The sequence below is a fragment of the Drosophila navojoa genome, chromosome 3 (genome assembly GCF_054131105.1).
Source record: "Drosophila navojoa isolate 15081-1374.11 chromosome 3, UAZ_NAV_1.0, whole genome shotgun sequence".
NCBI lineage: Eukaryota > Metazoa > Arthropoda > Insecta > Diptera > Drosophilidae > Drosophila > Drosophila navojoa.
The window spans coordinates 10,483,524-10,509,819 of record NC_142891.1 but is presented as its reverse complement, the minus strand read 5'-3'; the positions used below and the strand labels follow the sequence as shown (position 1 = coordinate 10,509,819).

General features: G+C 37.6%; 1 protein-coding gene across 2 annotated transcripts; it reads right to left on the bottom strand.

Annotated features, from left to right (window-relative positions):
* Nucleotides 1-1,331: 1,331 nt before the first annotated feature.
* LOC115563271 (Polypeptide N-Acetylgalactosaminyltransferase 4) lies at nt 1,332-5,103 on the bottom strand. Of its 2 annotated transcripts, none has more exons than XM_030385993.2 (5): nt 4,824-5,103; nt 4,004-4,618; nt 3,602-3,944; nt 2,167-2,595; nt 1,332-2,103 (listed from the first exon to the last, which is right to left on the bottom strand). In XM_030385993.2, exons 2-5 carry the CDS (start codon nt 4,534-4,536, stop codon nt 1,441-1,443), a joined length of 1,968 nt encoding a protein of 655 aa, XP_030241853.1. In that variant the 5' UTR covers nt 4,537-4,618; nt 4,824-5,103; the 3' UTR covers nt 1,332-1,440. The 2 variants fall into 2 exon arrangements, with proteins under 2 accessions (XP_030241853.1, XP_030241854.1); XM_030385994.2 differs by having other exon boundaries at nt 4,004-4,612; nt 4,824-4,982.
* Between the last annotated feature and the right edge of the window lie 21,193 nt (nt 5,104-26,296).

Genomic DNA, 26,296 nt, shown 5'->3' with positions numbered 1-26,296 from the left:
CTCTGAATGGAAAATAAACAGTTTCACTATCTCTTAAAGAACAGTAATATATTTTTAGTGAAGGTGATTGCATGCGTGTGAGAGAAAGAGAGTGATAGAGAGAGAGGGAGAATGGAATTAAATTTAATGGAGCGACAACAACATCGCCTATGCAAATATGTATATGTAGTCCACATTAGCTGCGCCAGAGAGTAGAGCACGCTTTGTTAACTTATTTGCTTCCGGTTTTTATTTCTAGTTTCTTTTTTAATTTATTTATTTTTTAGCTTTTGTTGCCATATATAAAAATAAATAGTGCCGACATATATAGTACTACATATACATGGTACTCTCTTTCTCTCTAAATGGGTCAACCCTAGTGGCAACAGTTCATCATAGTTACCCGGTACTGTGCCCCCACTCGCTGGCCTTTCAACTGTCTCTGTTCAAATGTTGCCTCTCATCAGTTGCTGCTGCCTGCTGCTTGCCTCGGGACACACACTTGGAATGGAGGCTTTTAAGCCGTTTGTGGCTTTGCAAATATATTAGCTATTAGGCCTAATTGAATCGCCTCTTGGTTTGGGCCTTCAACTGCAATTGCCGTGTAATTGAATTGGTGTAAATTAATTTCAGCTAATTGTATTTTTTTTTGCTCAGGATGGGTGCTTCAAGCTTTTTATGAGATGCAATTATAAAGCGTTTATGCATGAAATAAGTACATGGCATTCATTATTTAATAAAGTAGCCAATTTATTTATTATTTATGAATTATGAGAATTCACTTCTAGTTCTATGTACATTCAAAATAAATTTCTCATAAGTTCTTGTAGAAATGCCAAAAGTTGACACACATTTTAACACATTAAATTAAATATGTTTTATAAAATTATTCTTTTTATGGCTTCTTTTTCAGCTGCCTGCATTTCAGCTGAAAAAAGTTCCAATTATTCAGCTGAGCCAAAACAAAAACAAGTAAGAAAGCTCTAGTCGAGACTGCTCGACTACGAGATCCCCTGAACCCTACAAGCAACTGATATTTCAATAATAGTTAGCACACTCACACGCACACACACACACACGCATACAAACAAACAAAACCATTATATCCTGATTTCCCATTTTCAATGGGTTCAAGGTATAAAACAAAAAAGAAAGGCAGAAATTGCAGGCAAAGTTCATTTTGAGACTCTGGACGCATCGAGTCAAATGCCAATGAGCTAATGGGCTTTCATCGATCTTTAGGCAGGCCATTCATGATTTCTAATCTCTGTCAATTTGCGAGCTGCAGCAGAAAGAGCTGAACGGGGTTTCATTCAGCTCGTCTACTCCTTGGCATTGAGGCTTCACCGTGCTTAGAAATCTGACTCTGACTTTATTTAGTTGCTATTTTAAATAGTTTTAAACTAATATAGGGAATCTCCTGCTAAAGCCAACAGGAATACAAAATTATTCATATCGATGTTAGTTCTTGTCCAAGCCCTCAAAGAAACGATCGAGCAGAGTGTCATTGACATGACCGATTCTCCAGCGCTGTCGCTCATTGTGCTCATCGCATCGGTTGGTCACGACCTTCGAGACGCCATTCTCGACAAATGCCTCCAGGCAGTTCCTGCCGTGATGGCCATGGACCAGCCACAGGTGTTGGCGATCGTAGTACCAGAATTGATTGCCGCCCTGATTGTGGCAGTCCCACATCCAGACTGTGGCATTCGGGTGCGAGTCCTGCACATCCAGGCAGGCATCGTCCATGCGCCGCAGCTCACGATGGGCGGTCAGCGCCCAGTTTTGGTTCTCTTGCGGATGGGTGCGGTTGTGGGCGCAGGCGTAGAGGCCGACGGGATGATTGGAGCCCAGATTCAGGCAGTCCAGACACTGGTCCTTGAAGGCCAGGCTCTCGATGGCGCCCGAGGCGTAGGCAGGCGGCTCCACTGGCGGGAATTTGGCAAGGAAATCGGGCGCCACCTCCTTCATGAACCAGTCGAAGGACTTGCACTGCAAACGCTCGCGCACCGCGCGCTGTCGCGTCAAGTCACCCGCATCGATGTTGTCGTAGGTCGCAGGATCGCGCTTATAGACGAACTCCTTGTACTCATCCATCCAGACCTCAGCGACGCGTTTGTGATTCTAGAAACGATTGAAATTGTAATTTCGCATGAGTTCAGCTGCAGCTCTTCATCATCAACTTACCCGCGCCACAAAGTTGTAATTGCGTGGATTGGGTCGCGGATCCATTTGGCCGCGGAAGATGTGCGCGACGCGAGAGCAGGGCACATCGAGCAGCATCCCGCCGCACATCCAGATCTTGAAGCTCAGCTCGTACTGCTCGCCGCCCCAAATCTCCAGCTCATCGTCGTAGCCACCCAGATCCCAAAACCACTTGCTATTGATGGCGAACAGGCCGCCCATCATGACCGGACTGCGATACGGCAGAGACTTGTCCACGCTATCCTCGGGCAGCACCGGCAGCTGCTTGTAGAAGAAACGCCAATCGAAGCCGCCCCGTGAGCCCTCCTGATAGCCGCCATTATAGGCGAAATTATTGTGATCAATAATGTCCACGATGGGACACGTGGCGATCTTGTTGTTGATGACAATGGGCTCTAAAAGCGGCGGCAGCTGGAATGAGAATTGAGATCTAATCTTGATATGTTGATATAAAGAAATCGAAGGACTCATCTGCCTCAAGTGGGCTTTACTGTAATAATCAAAACTTGCAGAACTTTATATAAATTATAGCTTTACAGCTTTCAAGCGTCTTTGTAAATGTGTGACTGCTCAAAGCTTCACTTATTCAGCTGCTATTTTAGTTTAATGAAAACAGCTGTAAGATTTCGCTCTTACTCAAGCTTCATTTTACACATAATAATAATAATTATTATTATATTACTTATTAATAGTTTTGTCTTCTGGACTTTCTGCTGTATTCAAATGTTTTCAATGCGGATATTTCTTATGCTTGATTCTCAAGCTCGGTTTCCCCTTTCACTCCTTTCTTTTCTCACTCTATTTCTCTTCCTCTTTCTTGCATTAAAATTTGATTTACATGTTGCTCTTTCTATCTCAGTTCACTCTTATCTCTAGCTAAGAGCTTCCTGATTTTCTCTCTCTCTCTCTCTCTCTCTCTCTCTCTCTCTCTTTCTCTCTCTCTGCTTCCCTGTCTATCCCCTCTTTCACTGTCTATCTCTCTTTCAGTCTCTATTTGTCTTTCTTTTCTTCCTTTTAACTTTTACTTCTTTTTACACTCTTTCTAAACTATTTCACTCTTTCTTTCTTTATTCCTCTTTTTTCTCTCTGAACCTCTTTCATTTTCATTTTCTATCTATCATCCTTATTCTCTTAACCGCTTTCTTCTTTTTTATCTCTCATTCTCGTTCACTCTCTCACTCTGTATCTGTTACTCTCACACTCTCATTCCCTTTCCCCATCTCTCCCTCACTCAAATTTGATACACTTGTTGCTTCGTCTCAGCTCACTCTCATCTCATCCTCTGTCTGATAGTCTATCCCTCTTACAGATCACTTTCTCCCCAACTCATTCCCTCTCCCTCTCTCTGGCACTTTCTCCCACTCACTTTCTTCCCTTCTCATCTCAGTTCACTCTCATCAAAGTTCCCTTGACTTACCCAATTGTAATTGACTTCAATGTGCGAGTCAAAGAAGACCATAACCTCACCGGTGGCCACCTTGGCGCCCGCTAAGCGTGCTCCGATCAGGCCACGTCTCTCAGGATTGTGGACGACGTCCACCAATTTGGGCCACTGTAGGGCGACATAGTCGTCCAATTGCTTCTTGAGCGTCTCCCATTCACTGCCATCGTCGACGAGCACAATCTGCTTGAGCAGCTCGGGCGGCGTGCGATTGACGATGCTGTAAATGGAGCGGAGCAGCGTCTGGAAGTGTTCGTTGTAGAATATGAAGATGACGCTGACGCTGGGCAGCTTGGCCAGATACTTGCGCGTCTTGCAGCTGCCGGAAGAGAAAATATCTGAGTAACTGAAGCGCGAGTGCATTTGACCTGAGCTTACGCCTCTTTTCGCACATCGGGCACTGAGCGATTCACCGAGATTCGGTCGGAGAGGTAGCCATTGAAGCCGTTCCTGCGGTACTCCTGCTGCTCCAGCTCCTTCTCGGACGGATCTACGCTGGCTGGCTGGCCATGCTCACCCAGGCCGACGCGCGCCTTGTCCGCTTCCATTGCCTTGTAGTCGTGCCAGTCCTTGCGCTCGCCCAGCGGCGTTGGCAGCGTAAACATTTTCAATGTCTCCGGCTTGGTCGTCTCCACTGGCTCAACGTGCCCACCATCGCGCACAGAGTTCCGATCCTGAAAGGGCGGACGGGCTTTTCGACGTGTCGGCTCCACGTGGGCAGCACGAAATTGCGGCGTTATCGGATCCCCATTGGGATCCAAATTGCTTTCGTCCACCTCGTCCGATGGCTTCGCTTTGCTCAGACGCTTCTCCACAATCACCGTGGTCAGCAGCGAGATGAACCCGATGATCATTACGAGGAAGATGAGCTTGCGCATCAGCCGCTTCACCTGGCGCTTCTTGAGGGCCATGGCCAATACGTTGTTCTGCTGGGAGGCTATGATTCGGAATGGTTTCAGGCCCGAGCGGCCAGACACGTTGAGTCAACTGCAACTGCGTGGCATGGATGTCCATTAATCTAATTGCAACTTTTTCTAACTCATTTTTGTTTTGTTTATTGCCTGATAAGGTAACTGAAGTTCGAGCCGCGTGAACATCGTTCTTCAATATCAATCAGAGAGCTATCTATTCTCTGGTTCTCGTGCCAAGGCCCAACTAACTGTAAATCAGCTGCCAACTACTTTTCACTTCCACTCACCTGTTTCGAGTACGATGCGAGCACTTTTACGCTTACGCCATCTGGCGGAACTAATGCGAACTTATCAAAATGAATTCGACGCGCTGATAACGCCTATTACACTGCATGAAATGATATAGTAATTAATGTTTTAACATTATAGAATTATTATTAATTTTTATTTATTTATTTTTTTTTTTGACGACAATTGAATATAATATATATTAAATTGTTCAACTTTAGATATCGCCAAGCTCTCGCCTTGTTGAGCCGTTACAGCCGGGCTTTTGGATAATAATAATGTATTTTATGCATTTCGCTGGCTCGATACGATCAATGTTTATACATCATTCTGCAGATGTTGCACACAGTTTACACTGGGGCGTTTTTAGCTCAATGACAGCTGTGTCTACACCACTGTACCAACATTTCTAAGCAAATACACTAACACACTCACACTCACACACGCACACGCGTTTCGCATTTAAACGCATATTTATTGTACGACGCGCTTTCACATGATGTGAAATATTTTCAAGACAGACATTTTTATTTGTATATTAAGATATACATATGTATCTATATACGAGGAGACTAACAGTACTGTCTGATATGAAAGCTAAAGTGCAATAAATCTATAAATATATATTTAACAGATCCGTGATATATATATATTACTATATTCACATTTTATTAAATTATTTAATTGGCAATCTATAACAATTATCTAAATTGGCTAATAATTAAATTAAAATATTTGATTTGGGCATACGCACAATGAAACAATTGGTATAAATACAGCTGCTGCTGCTAATGGGGTTTATATACATATATATAGAAATTTGACAGCTATTTGCGTGTGTTTATCTTTTAATTATTGTCATTTGTTGTGGCGCACAGTTGTTCACAGTATTGCGTTATCTAGCACTCAATGTTTGCTTATCATGTGCCACCTGTTATCTGTGATCTGTAGTCTTCACTTTGATAGCCATCGATTTTTGCATTGCATATCGTAAATGTTATTAGATGCATTAAATAACGCATATTACTCATTGATTTTGTTGCTATCACAATTGGAATTAAATCGGGCAAAGCTTTGCAAGATAATATAAAATAAATATACATAAATGGAAGTATATAAAATAAATTATGTAATATAATTGAAATATTAAAGAGAACAAGTGCTGCCTCTAATTTATGACCAAGAGCTATAGATATACAGACATTTCTACATTTAATAATAGTAAAAACAAGTAAGAAAGCTCTAGTCGAGACTGCTCGACTACGAGATCCCCTGAACCCTACAAGCAACTGATATTTCAATAATAGTTAGCACACACACACACGCACACGCACACACACACACGCATACAGACAAATACACACACACACATACACATACAAACAAACACACAGCTACGAATGACAACCCGTGAGATATGCACACATGTCAATTGCAGTTTTGAATGGATAATTCGTTCTACACTGCAGCTGGCTGGCTTTATTTTTGACATTTGTTGCTCAATGTAATTTCACCCCTGCCACCGCTGCCATCCCCCTCAAGCCTATGTCGTTGCCATTGACTTGCTTTAGCAATCCTTGAAAGTGTGCGCAAAGGCTTAGGCACAACGTGGCTGTGTGTGCGAGTGTGTGCCAACATTACACGCAAGTCAAATAACATTACACACACACACACACACTCACAAAATGGCGGCGCATAAAAAGCGTCTTTAAAAATGCGCTCAGGAAATTGTTGCATGTGACATTTTGTGTTGGCGGCACGCCATCGAGCATCTCAGCTATTCCAATCAGTTGGTAGCACAATTGCAAGCCCTATGCGAATAATATATGCATGTACATATGTATTATATATATTAGTTATTTGAATAACAGTTTTGAAAATATTATATTTCCTTTAAATAGGTTTTTTCTAGAGCACTTCTGGTTCGTTTTGCTTTTCTTAGCATTTTATTTGCAATTTCTTGTTACACGCTGCTTGCTTTGGCATGCGCCTCACTCAGTCTGTCTCTCTCTCCCTCTCTCTCTCTCCCTCTCTCTCTCTCTCTCTCTCACTTTGTGACTCGCTCCCTTCCACTCACTCTGTGCATGTGTGCGTGTGTAAGCGTGCGGTTTTTGTAGTTGACACACTAACACACACACACACACACACACACACACAGCTGCAGCTGGTACGGCACGCAAACACATTTCATTTACGTTGAATTTTGTGCAGATTTGCCTGCCCAACTTGCCGTAACCAAAACCCAGTAAACGACCTCCCCACCCCGCTCAATTGACACGCCCCCCTGTGCCAAGCCCCGTAAACTGCCAGTAAACTGTGCTGCGTTAGCTGCTCGCATAGCATTGCCTCACTGTGCACCAGAAAGATGAGAAGAGAAATAAAAACATCAAGAAAGTGTTGATAAAACATTGCATATCACCTTTTTTTTTCATTTTTTTGCACGGTCAGTGTGCTAAAGCGCATACTTTTAAAGATTTGCAACACCAACATTAAGCAAAAAAGTATATAGCTTGCCTGAAATGTGCGATTTCAATTCGAAAAACATTCAGGGACAGATTCAATTATTTACTTATTTTTCATATAATAATTTTCCTTTAATTTTCTTGCGCCGAATTTTAATAAACATAATAGACATAGATATCCTTAAATATACAAATGAGTATAATTAAATATTTGTATGTTTTAATTTCTGTTATGTTCAGCTTGTTGTTCTCTAATTGTTGTTGTACTGGAGGCTTATTTGCCAATTGACAGAGATTTATTTGTCTATTTGCTTATCAGTTTCGTATATGGGGGACAATCAGACAGAGCGAGGAGAGCGCTCTCTCTCTCTCTCCCTTCATCTTACTTAGTCTTCATATGTGTATGTGACTTTGTGGTACTTTTTATATATAAATATATATGTGTATGTGTATGTGCTTAAGAGTCTAAGTTTATATGGACTTTAAAAGTCAGTCATTTGTTTGCTGCGCTGCTTTTTGCGCATTCTCTCTCTCTCTCTATATATATATCTCTCTGTTCTCTTTCTTCTGTCTCTGTCTCTGTCTGCCGTTTTGTGTGACATTTTAGTGTTAGTTATATATGTATAAAAATATAAGTTTTTTAAATATTAATATTATTATTATTGTTTTTTTTTTGTTTTTTATAATGCATATGCCAATCGTATTGTAGTGTATACAATATCTGATGTTGTCATATGCCTGACTTAAAGTAAGAGTATCATACTCCTAACACAGCGGCACTTTGTTGCCTTGTATAAACAATCACAGATATACATAAGTGCCTTAATACGATCGGTTTGATATAAACGTTATATATTTAGGCTAAAAGCATTCATGAAACTAATTTCAAGCCGAGTAATTTCAAGTTGTTCTTATTAGTTCATTACAATATTTAAAAATATATAAAAATATATAAATGTATCATATACTAATTTGTATATCAGCGTAAAAGTTGATACAAATTATAGAAAAGTATTTTTATGTCAGCATAAACTACAAAAGTCTTTCCACTGAACAGAAACATAGAAAATTATAGCCTGGTCCAAATATGTTCACAAAGCTTTTACACCGTTTGTAGACTTTAGGAAGCAGCTTTTTTATGCCATTTGCTGCGATTGTTATAAAGACTTATAACAGTTGGCAAATCTCAGCATCTCCATAGTTATACGAGTGTTGTTGAATTAGCATACAACTCCATAGTTATACGAGTGTTGTTGAATTAGCATTCAAATGATTGTTAACTGTAATACTTTAGGGTTCTGAAATTAGGAAGGTGTATAACAAAATTGTTATACACACAAAATATATAAAGGAAATTTTACTTATAACAAGTATGACATGAATAGCTTGCTACAAGTTTTACCATCAGGATATTTAGATATTGCCCATACTGTTATACATAAATGTACAGTACGAGAAGTTAGAGTTATACGTATAAGTATAACACACAGCTTATACCACAACTTAAACGGAACTGGTATAAATTTATATATGGAAACTCCTAGAAAACTGCCGCAATTTTATTATAGCTACCCACCCCTATTGAAGTGTAGTTCACAACCCTGAGTAGCTATACATACATCAATTTCCCCTAATCTTCCCCTCACTGGCAGAGTAAAAGGGAATTTTGAAAATAATTGAGTGAAATTTCCTTCTCTATTAAAATAACAAGCATATATGAATGTATGTATGTATGCCCAGTCTCAAATTTCTTAAAAATAAAAAATTAAAAATAATAATAACAATATATATGAATATATATTAATTTCGAAATAGCACAAAATAGGAAGCATTGATAGCACAAATGTTCTTGACCACGAAAATGTCAACTGATAACAGAAGAGTTCTCGATCCGAGGTTAAGCTAAACCTACAATTGATAAGACTATTCGAATTTGAGATTTTGAGGGTTCAGATTCATTCACACGCCTCTAATAAATTCAGTCTTACTATGAATTTCAAAAGAGTGAGACCATAGATATTTAATGAAAGTGAACTGTATGTGATCCATAATTAAGAATTGAATCCATATATTTAGCACTGTTTTGCCGTAAAAAAATTAGACGAGCAATGTGGCAGCTACTGCTATACGAGAGTAAAGCCCCTCTTAAGATATGCATCTGCTGTGCGATCTAAAGAGGACAAGCTTGGGGAACTAAACAATAAAATATCGAGCCTTGAGGCGCAGATCAGGTTGCAAGAGAGTGAACTGAAATCATGTATATCAACTGAGAAATATTGCTTGGCCAAAGAGGATATGGATCAAATTAAAGATTCAATAGCTCTCATTGCCAGAATCAATAATAAGTTGGAGGCCCAGTTAACAAAAAAAAAAGATTCGAAAATATCTGATCAGGTACTTCAAATTAGGGAGCTGCAGAAAAGACTAACTGAACAGGAATATGAAATAAAGACAGGGAATGACAACGAAGAACAGTTAAAGTCCGAATTAAAGAACGCAGATTTAGGAAATGGAAAACAATAAGGAATTAGTATCCAGCTGCATAGGTAAAGAGACAGGCATACACGAAATAGAACATTTACGGTTTTTACGGCAAAGTTCGATGTGCGCTATATAGTTACTTTCTCATTGGAGGAAAGAAAGAACTCTATACACTAAAATTCAAAGGCACTCAAGCAGACGGACCGACAGCACGGCGGACATTGCACAAAGCCGCAATACACTAATTTACTTTCGTGATTGAGTATATAAAAAAAAAAAAAAAGAAAAGCCAAACAGATTTGGTTAGTGAAGCGTCAAATGAATGTAATTAAACTAAAACCACAACATTTTATCATAAATGCCGGCGTCGATTTTTCCAATATGGCATTACACAAAAAAAAGAAGAAAAATCCTACACAGAGAAAGAGAGGGCCAAAAAGTGAACAAGAAAAAACTTGGCTATAAACGCAAAGCTGGCCATCGCACACACTGTTCACACTCCGCACTTCACACTTGCGGCTTTTGGCCACCAAAACCGAAGCCAACTTTATTAAAAATCACTTAAAAATAACCAAAATAGCGGCAGAAGGCGAATGGACAAAAGGGCGAGGCTGGGGGCTGGCCAGGGCTGATGATGGGCTCTCGTTGGCTGGCTGCGGCATAAATTTTAGCATAATTCTGGCAACAGCTGTTGCCACAAACGATAAAGACCATGAATGGAATATGGCAAGAGCAGCAGCAGCAATAACAACAACAGCCAGGCTATAGCTATAATATAGCCTTTATATATCTATATATACATACATATATACATATAGAGAGAGAGAAAGTCTGAAAGAAAGAGAGCCTTTCACAGTTGGCATCTTTATAAACACACAAAACGGCTCGAGTCTGACTTCATTTTTCAAATTCCAGCGCTTATGCGTGTGTATATGTATGTGTGTGTGTGTGTGTGTGTGTGTGTGTGTGTGTATGTGAGTCTATGCCAAATAGGTGTTGCTGGCAGGTGTTGCATTGAATTAATGGTGCAAATGGCATTTCTATTGCCTGCGAAATTGAGTTGCAATAAATATTTATGCACTAAAGTGAAAAATTGGCAAGGCAAAAGGCGGCGTGGTCGTTGTCCTTGCCGTTTGGCGACAACTGAGCAAAGGGCACAAGCAGCAGCCAGCCCAAAGGGGTGTGTGAGTGTGAGAAATCACAGTTTGCAAAATGAAAAATAAATATTACGATTACTCTGCCAGAGAGTGAGAGAGCTGTATATAGAGACAAAGACTCCAAGCACAAATCCAAGTCCAAGGCGTGCTAAAAGAAAAAAACGAAGGTAGAAGCTGCAAGACCTGAGGCCGATGTGTCTATTAATATTCATATATCGAGGCGAGTCGGTGCCAACAAATCAAATGCAGACGGCGTCTGCCAGCACAAACAAAGACTCACAACTCTCTACGGGAAAAAAGAGCAGGCCATAGACGAATATTGAATACACTGAAAATTACAGTCGAGTTCAACCAAAAAGAAACTATTTTAATGATTATCAAATCTAGAATATTGGAAAGAGATTGATATGGCGTTTGTGCTTCTTATAATACTTTAAGAATCCACAGCTATTCGATAGAGCCATAAAATTGTAATGAAAAATGTAAATTAATTTCTGTAATTAAAATTTTAATTTTAAAACTGCATTTTGAATGAAGTCTATTCAGTTGAATACACACATACTTGCTTATATGTCAGTTTGGTCAGCATCCAATTTAATTTGACCCTTTTACAACAGCATCCAATAAGGAATTCTTGATGTGCTTGCTGTCTTCTTCTCTCACAATATCTATTCGTTACTATTCGTTCGCTGTTAATTAGAAGGAGCCTGGCCGAGTGTCCGAAATAGTCATCTCGCTCTCTCTGTCGGTATTAAAGCGGACTACGTTCAGCGACATCTATATTTATCTCTCTCTGCCTCACACACAGAATCGGACCATGCAAGACATGCGGTGTGATGCTTGCTAATAAGACGCAAACTCACACGGATAATATATTTACAACAAGCTCTCTCGTTCACACTAATACTGCGCTAACTTGGAAAACAGATTCTGTCGTTAAGCATATATGTATATATGCTGTTATAATAATATTAGCAATACATACATATGTACTATTTCTTTTATAATCACAATAACAATAGTAATAGTAATAATAATAATATTATTAATAATAATAGTATTGATAATATAGTATAACAGTAAATGATAATAACTTACCAAGAACAATTTTCGTTGTTAATTGTATGCAAAATTTTTCCATATATGGTGCTACCATATTTCTATTCTTCTGTTTGATTCTGTTTTAATTTTCCTAGAATAAATACGAAAATAGTCACGAAAAATATATTTTTTGTAATGTGAAAAAAAAGTGTTTATTTAAGAATACAAAAATTAAATCTATAAAAAAAGATCTATAATCAAAAATAATTTTAATAAGATATTAAGCTTATTTCTACTTTTTTCAATTTTTTTTATTAAAATTTATTTTTTTTTTAACGTGTTTCTTAAACTTATATATATACATATATTATATATCTAAATATATCTAACGACTGCAATATAAAAAAATATTGAAAATAATTGTTTTATAATTTTTCATTCTTTCTTTCTTACTTACTCTCGATACACCTATTCAGAAAAACTTTGCTTTAAAACAGACTCACGTCATAGCTCGTGTGTGCATTATATCGATATATATTAGTGCTGATGCTCAAATGCAGTGTATTCAATCAAATCGTGGTTCATTGTTTACTCTAGGCCAAAGTTTGTGTCGTTGGCTTTGCATGTCGGAGTAGAGTGGCGAGTGGGCTTAGGATGGTTTTGAGTTGAGCATGGATCCGAGATGGGAGGTGGTGTCTGGTGTCTGGTGTTGGTCAAGTCGTTACCATTTTGTCTGCCATTACGCTGGAAAAATCTGTCAATTACCAGTAAGAAAAGCGCAAAAGCATGTCTATCTCATGCAGTCCAGAGTCGCAGACAAACGGCCGAGCAATGTGAACGAAAACAAACAAACAAATCGTCGATTGCAATCGCCATCAACTGGCAGTGAGAGCATAGCACACGTAGTCTCATACGAGAGGGTCGGGGCTCTGTGAAATGGGGTATTTCGAGGTTGACACATGCCACTGCCTCCTGTCGGCTCACATTTGAAATTAATTTATATCGAAACGAGAAAGACTCAGCTAGGACTTTAGATTAATGCGCTGCAATATGAGCAGCTTTGCAATTGAGAAAAATGATGATGAGCACTATATATAGAGAGCTTGGATTTTTGTTAAAGTCTACATCTCTACATCTCGATCAAATCGAATCACATACATAGCATATATAAACCGTTTATCATATTTCATAACTCATAAGCTTTTAATTACTAGCGAATTTCCCATTAAAAATATTTATCATATCTTCCATTCAATTCAATTAAACAATGAAAATACAAATCAATAAGCCTAATATACCCCATTATAAATTGCTTAAAGATGAGCTTAAATTTAAATAAAAAATTGGCAAAAAATACTTTCAGCGTTTATTCTGTAACAAATCTTAAAAAGCCCTCACATCTATATGCATATACATTTTTATATCGCATATATGACCATATCTTATAAAAAAACATATTGGTATATCCATATGAAAAAAAAAAAAAAAACATATCTTACTTTCTGAATTTAGTAAAATTAATATTTCCTAAATCCAAAATTTACCATATGCAAAGATCGAAATGTGTAAAGCACACTGGATATTGATAATTTATGTATTTCATTAATTATAAAATAAACAAATCTAATTAATATTATAATACCAAGTTAACTGTATTCTATTCTGCTCATTCAATCTGAAGCAAGCTTTTCTCATATTCGGAAAACTCTTTTTCTGTTCATAATGACAGCGCGTACACTCTACCCATCAGCATATGCTGTAAATTGATTCCTGAACTGGACTTCAACCAGCTGGCTATATGCTGGCAGAGGACGCTCTACCTCCTGGCAACAGCTGGCCAAAGACGCTGCAGAAATAGGAAGAAGAACAACAAAAAATATTGCAAAAGGAAAGGCATAGCAAATGAAAAGCTGAAAAAGACAAACGTACTGGGAATATTTTCCACGATTTCCACAGCTATTCTACTGTTCCTCATTTTTGTTATACCCTGAACCCATTGAAAATGGGAAATCAGGGTATAATGGTTTTGTTAAAATGTATGTAACAGGCAGAAGGAGGCGTGGCAGACCCCACAAAGTATATATATTCTTGATCAGGGCGACGAGCTGAGTCGATTTAGCCCTGTCCGTCTGTCTGTCCGTCCGTCCGTCCGTCCGTCCGTCCGTCCGTCCGTCCGTCCGTATGTTTGAACGCGTCGATTTCAGAAGATATAAGAGCTAGAGACTTCAACTTTTTTTTAAAATGTCCGTAAAAACAGCGCGCATATCGAGTTTTTCACTAAAAAACGATAACTCATTCCGATAGTTTTTTATCGATAAAAAACCTTATCGAAGATCACTTAAATAATTATATCTCTTACATCTTTCAAGCTAGAGTCTCCAAATTTAAAATGTATATTAAGATGTATTTTAGACAATTTCGGTTTTTGTTAAAATTTACCCCCCACCCCTAAATCCACCCCCTCACCCTCATCTTTGTAAAAGTCGTATATCAAATACTAGAGACTTGTGCTTCGGTATGCACATACATTTAAACATCATGATTACGTTCTGTAAGTTTCATTACGATCGTACGTCTAGAAATCAAATTATTCAACAAATAAGTTCTCATAATATTGCCAACACTGCAGCGCAACCCAAGAGCAATAGGTTATAAATTTATAACTCCTACATTTTTAGAGCTATAGTCTCCAAATTTTAAAAGTATATTCCAATGCATTTTATACAATTTCGGTTTTTGTTATATTTTGGATACCGGCTCCAAATTCACCAGAATCCCCAGTGAAGGTCAGATTCTAGTATAGCTAATTGTGAATGATTTGATTTGATGTTTTCTTTTAAATGCCAAATATTCAATAGAATATGTAGATCATATGCTGAAACTTTCATTAAATTCGGTTTAGTCAATCGACATTAAAAAATAACAAAATGTTTGGCCAATTAACAAACGCACGTGCTGCAGCAACAGCAGTTTTCCAATACGTGTGCACACATACATTCAAACATCTTCTAGCACATTCTTTGAATCACATCAGCAGTTAGTTTCGTTTAGTTCTGCTAGATGGCGTTGCATCAGTGAATCTATTTCAGCTTTGACATTGCAAATGACAACAGAGGAGTGGAGTCATGGTAGAGGGCGCGGCGCTCGATCGCGAGGTCCCCGGTTCAAATCCTGCTGGGCGTATTGTAGTTTTCTTTTAATTGCTTCAAAACTTTTATATATTTGTGATTAAATTTCTCTTATATTTTTTCAAAAATCGAAATTGAAATTTTAACATTTTTATTAGTTTGGTTGTTCTTGCACATTCTTAAAGTCACATCAGCAGTTAGTTTGACTTAGATTTGGTAGATGGCGCTGTAGCAGTGAATCTATTTCAGTTTTGACATCGAAAATTAAAACAGAAGGGTGGCGTCAAGGTAGAAAGCGCGGCGCTTGATCACAAGGTCTCAGGCTCAAACCCGGAGCGTGTCGGAATTATCTCTTTTAATTGTTTCAAAATTTTTATTTATTTAATTAAATGAGTTTTCTATTTAATTTATATTTTTAAATACATCGAAATTGAAATTTGAACCATACTAAATGTGCTTTTCTATTATTTTGGTTCAGGGTAGTATCTAGTCGAGCACTCTCGACTAGAGTTTTCTTACTTGTTTTTTTTTTGTCTTTAGTTGCGAAAACGACGATGGATGAGTGCGATGTGGATGCTGGAGCAGTTGGCAGGCTCGGTTTGTTTTTCAGCAAAAGCCTGACAAACCTGTCACGTGATTGCTCAGCTGGAGTCAGGGCAGAGTGTGCGGCTCGGCTGAGGACTGTTGTAATGAGAGTGAGAGAGAAGGGGCTGAGAGACAGCAATACATTCGTCCAACACCCGCCCACCCCTGACCATCCCTTGAGTAGCCCGTTGTGTGCGCCTATTCACTTGTTCGCTGTCGCCGTCATCGCGAGGGCGGGCCGCGTCGCATCGTCCTGGACAGTACCTATGTCACAGCCATTGCCATGGCGACGATATTTTTCTAGTGGCTGAAGCTTTTTAATTGAATTTTCCGCTATTTACGACATTGCAGCAGCAGCAGCAGCAGCAGCAGCAGCAGCGGCATTCATAAAAGCACAAACTAGCCCAGCGTGCGCCAGCAGCTGAAGAAAACCAAGCGAAAGAGTTGCTCGTAAAAGGAAAATTGTGTAAAATTATTCATAATACATAAGCGCTAAGCATTCAAGCTGCCTCGCAGGCTTTTACATCCGCCTCTATGGCAAATCATCAACTCCTCCTCCACACTTCTGCTTTTCATCTATCTTTCCGCTTTTTAAGTACTCTCTCGGTCTTTCAAGCTTTTTGTTTCTCTCTGTCTCTCTCTTGCGCCACGAAAATGGTGTGAAAACCAAGCAAAAAATATATAATAATAGGTAAAAGTCCTTCATTTGGCCGTGCCTGACTGAAATATACCCTATACTTTGCTTCGCTTCTAATTCTTGTTGAGTTAAACACTCTACATAGGAAATGTAAATAAGTAAATTATCGATAATTATCGAAAATTGGCAATGATGATCAATGTTATTTGGTGAATACAAATTTAAGGGATATCAACGATCTTGGGTTTGCTTTGCAGCGTTTTTAATTCCTGATCAAATAACGCAAATATTTCGAGCATTCCAATGAGATACAATGTTAACATTTAACACGACTATATTTCCAAAGCTAATGCTAATCCTCTAGGAGTAAAGAAAGACAGAAACGGCAATATGCTTAGCTAGAGAACAGGAAACGGTGACTGCAGCTTCAACCAGCCTGCTACTCGTATACTCATTCAGTTCATTTATCAGGGCATTGACAAGTCTGTCAAGTTGCTGTCCGCTCAAATGATAACCCTTGCCAGAGTCAATTGAAGTTGACAATTGAAAATATCTATAATGAATCAATATATGCACATATATATATTTTGAGTGTCTGGCCATGTTTTCAAAATTGACAAACAACAAAGACAAACGACAATCACATTTAGCTTCCATTTCGGCCGCAAGCCTTGCAATCGAACCCAAATGGAATGCAACTGCTCGACCGCAAACAGCAAACGGAAGACAATCCAAATAAAGAAGAGCTACGAGTAAATTACACTAACCAACAGGACCTAGTAAGCTCAACCATTAGCTCTGTTATTAGGGTTTTATCTTAAATGTCTTCAACATGTTAAACATTTAAAAAAAATCTCGATTGCTTTCGAATAAGTTGGGTTTAATGAATTGGCTTTATAGGGTTTTCGTCAAGACCTTACATTTTAGTTACCGTTTGCTATAATTAAATAACTTACTTTTGATTTAAAGCTATCAATATTTTACAAGTTTTATCGTTTTCTGTTTTAAGATTATAAGAGAATACACCCTCAACAAACTCTTGTTGATCTGTGCAATTATTTTGTGATTTTATGCCACCAGCTCCAGTTGAACTCTTTTGATTAAATTCTTTACTGCTTTTCTCTATGCACAGACACACACACACTCATACAGAGCCATGCGAACCTCTTCATAATCAAATGCACTCGAGTTTTATATATCTTAATTTCGGCATTCCACATCAAGAGCAACTCACACATAATCCATTTGTCAAATATCGACTGTCTAAACAAAGAGAAATATATGTATATACATACATAGATGGATTTATTGAATGGGAAAATACGAATCGTGTGTGGAATATAGATAGATGATTAGGAATATAATGTCTAACTACCTATATATATATAAAATACTCTAATCTATATTTAAGGTAAAAACATATTCAATTAGATTTTCTAAGAAAACTTTATGTAAATGAAAATCTAAATATTAAATTAAATTAAATTAATATTTGTTATGGAAACTAAATATATGTTAAATTAATTAATTAAATTATTAAAAAAAAAATTCAAAACTACTTTCATAGAACAACAAAATAATTTTATTTTTCTGTGTAATGGATAATGCCTTAAAATTTTTCAAATTGCACTACATTTTTAATTTTGTGAGTTATAAAAAATATGTATGTATATCCCTTAATATATATGAAAGAAATATAAAAATACTTGAATTTAATTAATCAAATTAAAAGATATTCGGGGTTTTAATACATATAAAATAAAAAAAGTTTAATTTTAATGATTTTCTGTTTTTATATGTATTGAAAACGAATCTTGAATCTTTGGCATCGTTGTCATCACATTTGCTTGAAGTTTTCCTTTAGATCTATGCTTTTTGTTGGTGCAATGCCAGAGAGCTGTGCACTATGCAGAGCGAGCTCTCAGCTCCTGGGCAGCTGGCTGGCTGTGCTCGTAGATACAAAAGTACACGTAATTGGGCTAATGGATATTTCGGTACTAACACAATTTTGCTAATAAAGTTCGCAAACACACACAGCAAAGGGGTGAGACAGAGAGAAAGCGGGAGAGAGAGAGTGAGACAGAGAGAGATGGAGAGGTAGAGGCAACGGCATTCATTCAGTTGGACAAGAGGCCACGTCGATAGGGATAGGCCGAGCGCCGACGTGGACTAGGGAAACAAGTGCCTCACAGCAGCAGCCGCAGCGAGTGGCCATAGCATCAGGTTGTCTGAACTTTTTGTTTAGTCTTCGGCAGCAGCTCTTGGCAAACTCTCGCAGCGGGTAGCACACATTTGCGTATAAGTGCGTCTCTATGTTTTTTGTTGACAACTCCTTACTCTGGTCACCGAAACACATATCCACACACACACACACGTCACTACCAGTGCATAGCTGCACACACTCGTCTACCACTGTCGCAGAGTCTACACAGCCTTATATTGTGTTTGCCTGCTGAGAGCCATAAACATTTTGTTTATATTAAGCGACAGTCAGGTTGAAAAGTTTTCAGATTCACATTTTGTATTTCCATAAAGAACTAAGCCTTAAATTAAAAATATTATAAATATTATGCATAAATTAAATAATATAAAAACTATAAAGGAAAAGCATAAAATAAAAGATAAAAATAAAATTAAAAAAAAGTAATTTTAATCAAAGAATATTTTATATAAAAACATATTTAATTTAATTATAATCGTTTGCATACTTCATTCAATTTTTTCTTTATTAGCTGATAGTTAAAAATAAATATTGTTTCGGCATAGAAATTTTAGTAATTAAAAATCAGGTCGAAGCATGAAATATATGTAAATTAAAATCTAAAATAATATATATTATAGCTTAATTCCTTATATAATAGAGACATTTCGGAACTCTCTACAGTCATTAAAATAATTGATATTTTTAAAAGTATTAATTTTCAGCAATAAAAATTATGCAAAATTACAAATAATTATATTTGTTTTAATTAATTGTATAATGTGTTTCCCTTATATTATTAACTAAGTATAACAAATTTAATTGTAATCTATTATTGTTTGTCATTATAGTGCAAGAAAACAGCTTTAAAGTGCTTAATATATATTCTATAAATGGTTTTTATTCATTATTATAGTTTATTCATGATTTTGTTTAAGCTAACACAAAATTATTGATATTTAAATTACAATTGATTAGGAAAAATTAAAGAATAAATATATTTTAACATATATTGTAAATACGTTTGTATAGACAGATAAAATTATAGAAATGTAAAAATAGCTACTTAATTTAATCATACCTTTTTTTAAATAATATATTTTTTGTTAATAACTATTGAAGCACTGTGAATATACATACTTGGCTTAAATCGCTTAACATGTAGAGGAGATAGAAACACGTACAGAGAGAGAGAGAGAGAGAGAGAGAGAGAGAGAGAGAGAGAGAAAGAGAGAGAGAGAAAGAGAGAGAGAGAGAGAGAGAGAGAGAGAGAAAGAGAGAGAGAGAGACAAATCATGCATGTCTAATTCTAGTCAATAACTGATTTGTTTCCGTTCGATATTGAAACGAGTTGTTGGGATCATTGGGACATATCTAACTGCAGTTGGTACCCTATCGGGAAAGCTGACTGGACTTTGTGCTGGGTGTTCACTGTCTAACTGAGAGACTGTCGATATAAGCATGGCAGTAGCAGCTGAACCAGCAGCAACAGTGGATGGTGCCTGAGCTCTATGCAAGTGTGTGCATGTGTGTGTGTGTGTGCGTCTGGAGTTATGTGCAGCAGTCTATGCAAATTGCCAAAAATTCCAATGCAGAACCCAAACACACACACACACACACGCGCGCGCGCACTCACACAGATAGAATGAGAGAGAGAGAGACAAGAGCACTTGGCTTGATTTGACTTCACCCAAACAGAAGTTCAGCCAAGCAGCTAAGCTCCGCCACTCGCAGTCGGCTACGTTTTTAGCTGTTGTTCAACTCAATTCTTATGCAAAGGCAACAATATATGATTGGGCCGCCAGCAAAGGTGCACGGACTATGATCTGCGCCCCCGCCCAGCCCGTGCCAAGTGACAGCTGCAAATATGATCCGTTTTGCGGCCAGAAATGCATTTAAATACATTTTGATTTGCAGCTAAAGAGAGAACATGAAACGTGCTCAAGCCATGTGTAGCCGGATTCCATGAACTGGCCCCGAAAATGACAAATAATAAAATTGTGCTTAGGATAATAATATTAAGAAAATAATATTAATACTGCTGATAGAAATAATAATGATAAGAATAATTCATTTATATTTTGTCAGAATAAGTTGTAGTATATATAATATAATTAAAAACTTGTTTTTAACTATATTATATATAAACTGTAACTTTCATATTTAGAATAAGCTATAAAAATATTATGACTAATATATATTATTATTAATTAATAATTAAATATCGGGTATATACATAAATTATATTAATATTTTTGTTCATTTATTATCATATATAGACATGCGTGCAGTCTAGATTTCAAGAAATTTCGACTTATCTCTTTTCAGTTGACTTTGTCACATTCTTAGTACATTCAATACTTTATATAGTTATTTTTTTCCCAGAACACTCGCGAAGTATTATCTCATTTCAAGGAACAGCAATGTGGAACAACTAAGAAAGCTTTAGTCGAGACTGCTCGACTACGAGATTCCCTGAACCCTACGAGGAACTGATATTTCAATAATTATTCGCACATACACACACACACACACTCACACATACAGGCATAAACACGCATTGGCTGCAGAGTGGAATCTTAACTTATGTCATCTTATTTGCAATTGAGGAATAATAAATGAACTTGTTTACGTATTATGAATAATATTAGTTTCAAATTATACTCATTTATTTTACTTTATAGAACACATAAAGCGATGCGAACGATTGGTTGAGAGTAATTCCCATTGGCAACTACAAAGTCAGGTACGTTTACTCAGTGACTGATAATGGTCAAGTAGATAGATAGATAGGAAAAAGCTCAACTCTAGCCTCTGTTTAATAAGAATACATTGTCGAATCCGATATTTTGAGGGTTGATTATGTAGCGTACGGATCAAGTGATTTCAGTTTTCAATTCATTTTAAAGGCGTGCGGTCTAAGAAATTCAAGTCTTAATATTTCGAATGTGTACATTGCGGAAACTAATCCCTATCGTCTTGATATTCCTGCCAGGAATATTGAGTGAGAGAAGCGACGACAACTCGGTAGGTTTACCTAATGAAAGTGAACTGTTCCGCAATTAAGAATTGAATCCATATACTTAACACTGTTTTGCCGTAAACAAATTGGACGAACAATGTGGCAGCTATTGCTATACGATAGTAAAGCCCCTCTTAAAATATGCATCTGCTGTGCGATCTAAAGAGGACAAGTTTGGGGAACTAAACAATAAAATATCGAGCCTTGAGGCGCAGATCAGGTTGCAAGAGAATGAACTGAAATCATATAAATCAACTGAGAAATACTGCTTGGCCAAAGAGGATATGGATCAAATTAAAAATGCAATTATTAAGGAACTCAATTATAAAATAAATGATAAGAAAAATGAAAACAATGAAGAATTAGTCTGCAGCTGCATAGGTAAAGCGACAGGTATATACGAAAAAAAACTTCCTGGAGCTTCCTGGACCTTTAACATGCCTTGCGACTCGAGTCTCGTTGACTCTGGTTGGACAGTAATTCAGCGTCGTCAAGACGGCTCTATGTACTTCAATCGCACAATGCGAGATTATCGCAAGGGCTTCGGTGTATTGCACGGTGATTTTTTTCTGGGGCTTGACATGCTGCATTTATTAACGAAGACACGAAAACACGAATTGTACATTTATATGAAGAATTATCACAATGAAGTCCGATATGCTCGATATAGTCACTTCCTCGTTGGGGGAGAGCAGGAAAACTTCAAACTAAAATCATTGGGAGAATATTCTGGCGATGCAGGCGATGCAATGAGCGATAATCTTAATATGAGATTCTTCACAATTGATCAAGATCGCGATGGTTACAAACAGTTCCAATGCGCAAAATATTATCGTTCCGGCTGGTGGTTTAACGATTGTGGCTATAGGTGAGTAAATTACATTTTGTAAATTGGCTTAAAGTTAATCAATGACATATAATTCACAGCCATCTAAATGGCAGATACGTAAGGCCATATAAACCTATACTTGATATTGATATTGGATGGTTTACATGGGATTCGGGACCCTTGAAATTTGTGCAAATGATGATCAGGCCAGTAGAGTGCCAAGCTCAATATAATTTCTAATACTACGCAATTATTGAATAAATTTTTTTCATTTCGTGGTGGAGCATTTAATTATTGAATTTATTACTATTTGTTTTTTAAAACAAATATTTAATTAATTTTTGTGTTGAATATTTCTTCTTATTTATATAGCCATTAAATCTTGTATCTGATATCTTGTAACTTCGACTTGCATTTGTTGCTGCTGCCGCTGCGCTTCGCTTTGGCCGGCCTCTGTCTCAGTCTCTGTCTCTATTGCTATCTCTGTCTGGCTGGGCTGTCGCACTTTGTGCTAACAATAAGTTTTTAAGTAGTTTGACATTTGAACTTGCATTCAGCATTTGGAGTGCAATAAAAATGCGCAGCTAGCTATGCGGAAATGAGAGATGCTGCAAAACAAATAAGCAAAGTCGCAATGCCACGCCCCACAACAAAAGTTGTGGGCGATGGCTAGGGGGGGCCGGTGCGACGGGCGGCCGAAAAAGACCAAAAATTCGAAAAGACGAAGAGAGCAAAGTTTTTGTCAGCGAAAAATTGCGGCGCAGTTTATTGCAAAAGTTCATTACAGTGCAAATGTTGCTAGATTGTCACCAGACCAGAGGCGTGCAAGGCAAGTGCTGACGAGGGGGTCTGGGGATGGGGGATGGGAGGAAGAGGGATGGAGGAAGCCTGCTTCAAGCAAGCTCAAGTCAGCTTTTTGTCTCTCGCCACTTGTTTAATTATAAAGTGCGAAAAATGCTTGCTTACTTTTCGGCTGACACTGATGAAGCGCCGGTGATGCCAAGGTGGGTGGTACACTGGCCAGGTAGTTAATACTACTTCTATTCTTGTATTTTTATTTATTTTAATGTTTTTTTTTTGGTTCTATTATTTATTTACTCCGAGTGCAGAAGCAGGAGCAAAAGTTCGCAGTTTGTCTGGCAAACTAATTTGCATTTTCTCATCAACGCAGCAGCCTGCATAGCTAATAAGTGGAAGAGGAGGGCGGCAGAGACAGAGAGAGAGAGAGAGAGAGACAGAGAGACAGAGTTGATAAATAAAGAGCGCTGTGATTTTGCATAGTTAGCGAAGCATAGCTGAACTGCGAAGCATTTAGCGCACACGTCAATCATACGACATGTGGTCAGGCCTGAGCAGAAACCATGGATCAAACTGTCCGTTACTCCCTCGACCCAGCCGGATTCATTCATTTATCATTAGACTTTAGCAAAATTGTTGCCTTGATAAATGAAGTGCTTAAAAGTCGTATTTTTTTACTAGATATTCCTTTTTTTTTTAGGTTTTTTTTGTTATTATTTCCTTTTGTTTTATGGTCAAATTATGTAGATTTTCTGCCATTTTCCAAAATGTCACGTGAAATTGCTTTGATAAAGCACACAAAAAGGTGTGCTAAGCGTCCTTGATTAATGTTCCGCAAGTGATTCGATAAACCCAAAGCCAAATTGAAATGTTCTTCCAAATAAATTAATTTCAACTATTTGGCTTTCCTTTTCGTGTGAAAATCGAGCTGAGAAAACTTGAGCAAAGCGCCATTTCACTAAATCTAAAGTGAATCAAGGTTTTTGATAGAGTATTGAAAGGAATAATGAAAGGATTGATATTTATTTATCTATATTGGGCGAAGTATATAGCATTTGTCAGACCAAAAGAATTGCCTTAACGAGTCAAAAGTACAGAAAATTACAAACTAGTCTGGGTAGAAGAAAACTCTTTTCATAAAATATGTAGAGTGCAGGAAAAGCTGTTAAGTAGACATAGGGAAAATCAGGGATCTGCAACAAACCCACTCAGCATCCCATATACCCGATTTTTGCCTTCAATTTCTTGGAAGTGAATTGATTTGAGTTTTTCATTTTCTTTTAATTACACAATTCAGATTTATGGAGTCATAATCTGTTGAAGGTTGAACAGAATGTAAGGGAAAACTTTTCCCTCAAGTGTATTTGAGGCTAAGTAAATTTGATAAAATAAATAAAAGCGACGTCCCAAAAATCATCATTCTCTGGCCATAAGTCAGGCGGACTAATTGTATTGGAGAAAATCCAATTGGATGATTTCATTTTGGCCCGTTGCGAGTTTCTCTTGGCCATGGCTTTGTTATTGTTTAATTTTTTGCGCTATGCGCTCGATTGGTTAGCCCAAGGGGGGGCCAGCAGGAGGTGTGGCATCTATTTCAGGTGGCTTGGCAATCAAAAATGCGGGGGCCAACACAACACTTTAGGGCAAGTTAATGGAAAAGGCCGGGCAGCAGCCGTGTAACAAGTGTAACAATGAAGTGCCAGCACTGCGGGGCAAACAGGGACGGAGAGAGAGAGAGAGAGAGAGAGAGAGCGAGAGAGATTGTGACGGTAACTGAGGAAGAGAGAGAGAGTGAGAGAGAGGAGGAGCGAGAGCCCAAAACATTGGCATAAGTACCGCTGCAGGCGTCGACGAGTGGGCGTGGGTAGTGGGCATGGTCGTTGGGCGTTCACGGGCAATCACACTCACACACACAGACACATACAACTACACCACACAGTGCCGCAGGCTCAAGGATTCACACGCTGTTTATATTTGCATACATTTAACCTGAGGCTAGGCTCAGACTGTTTCTGCTCATTGCTGTTGTTGTTGTTGTTGTTTGTTTTTACAAGTTGTTTCGTTTATGTGCATTGCACATTTAGCTAGATACACACACAGTTACATCAGCACACACACACACGTATATAAATATATATCATTCAGTTTTTTCTCATCTCATCTGTTTTTGCCTCTGGAATATTTTGTGGTTAATTAAAATTTGCAAGAAGTTGCCTAGGCCGGCGTGTGGGCGTGGCAACTGGCTGTAGAGTCTATTGAACCGCAAAACACCAGCTACATTTATGGCTAAGCTGGGCAATTCACGATTTTGTTAACTAGTGCCTGAATATTGCCCAGCCAGAGCAAACGTTGCGTATACGTAATATTCCTGCAGTTCGATGCCCTTTTTAGCAATAGACGAACACTAAATACCCTACACAAAAGTGTTGAGTGCACAAAGAGAGGTATTCAATGTGTCAATTTATTTTATTAAAAAAAAAAAAACATTAAATAAAAAATAAAAAATAAGTAAATAAATAAATTGAGGACAAAATAAATTCATTTAAAATTATTATTTATAACATTTTCGAAGCACGTTACTTAATTATTTATTATACTCATTCACAAAGGTGAAATGGGCATATTGGTTTTGTGTCTGTTTATGATGATGTATGAACGCAAACAAAGAAAGCTGTGACATACATATATTTCCGATCCGCCCACTAAGGGCGTGGCAAATCGAATAATGCTCAGCTCAACTCATTTTCCACTTGCAATGATTACAGGGTATTAGAAACAATTGTGAAAAAAAAACAACAACAATTTCGCATGGCTTACGAATACATATAAAGCTAGACATACTATATATATACATATATGTATATACGTATGTATGTTTATAGTTTGTTTTTTTAATTCCTGGAATGTAGTGTATACAGCTCCAATTGATTTCAATCTGTTGCATAGCAGACACACACACACACACATGCACACGCACGCAGGAAGACGAGGACATTTATCAATGTTGCGACAGGATATCAAGGATTCGAGTTTGAGCTCGCATTTTCATTTCTCATCGTTTGCAAGGAGAAAAAAAACTCTGCATATTATTTTTGATTTCCCTTCTTTTTTTATAAATTTTTTCGTCTTTAT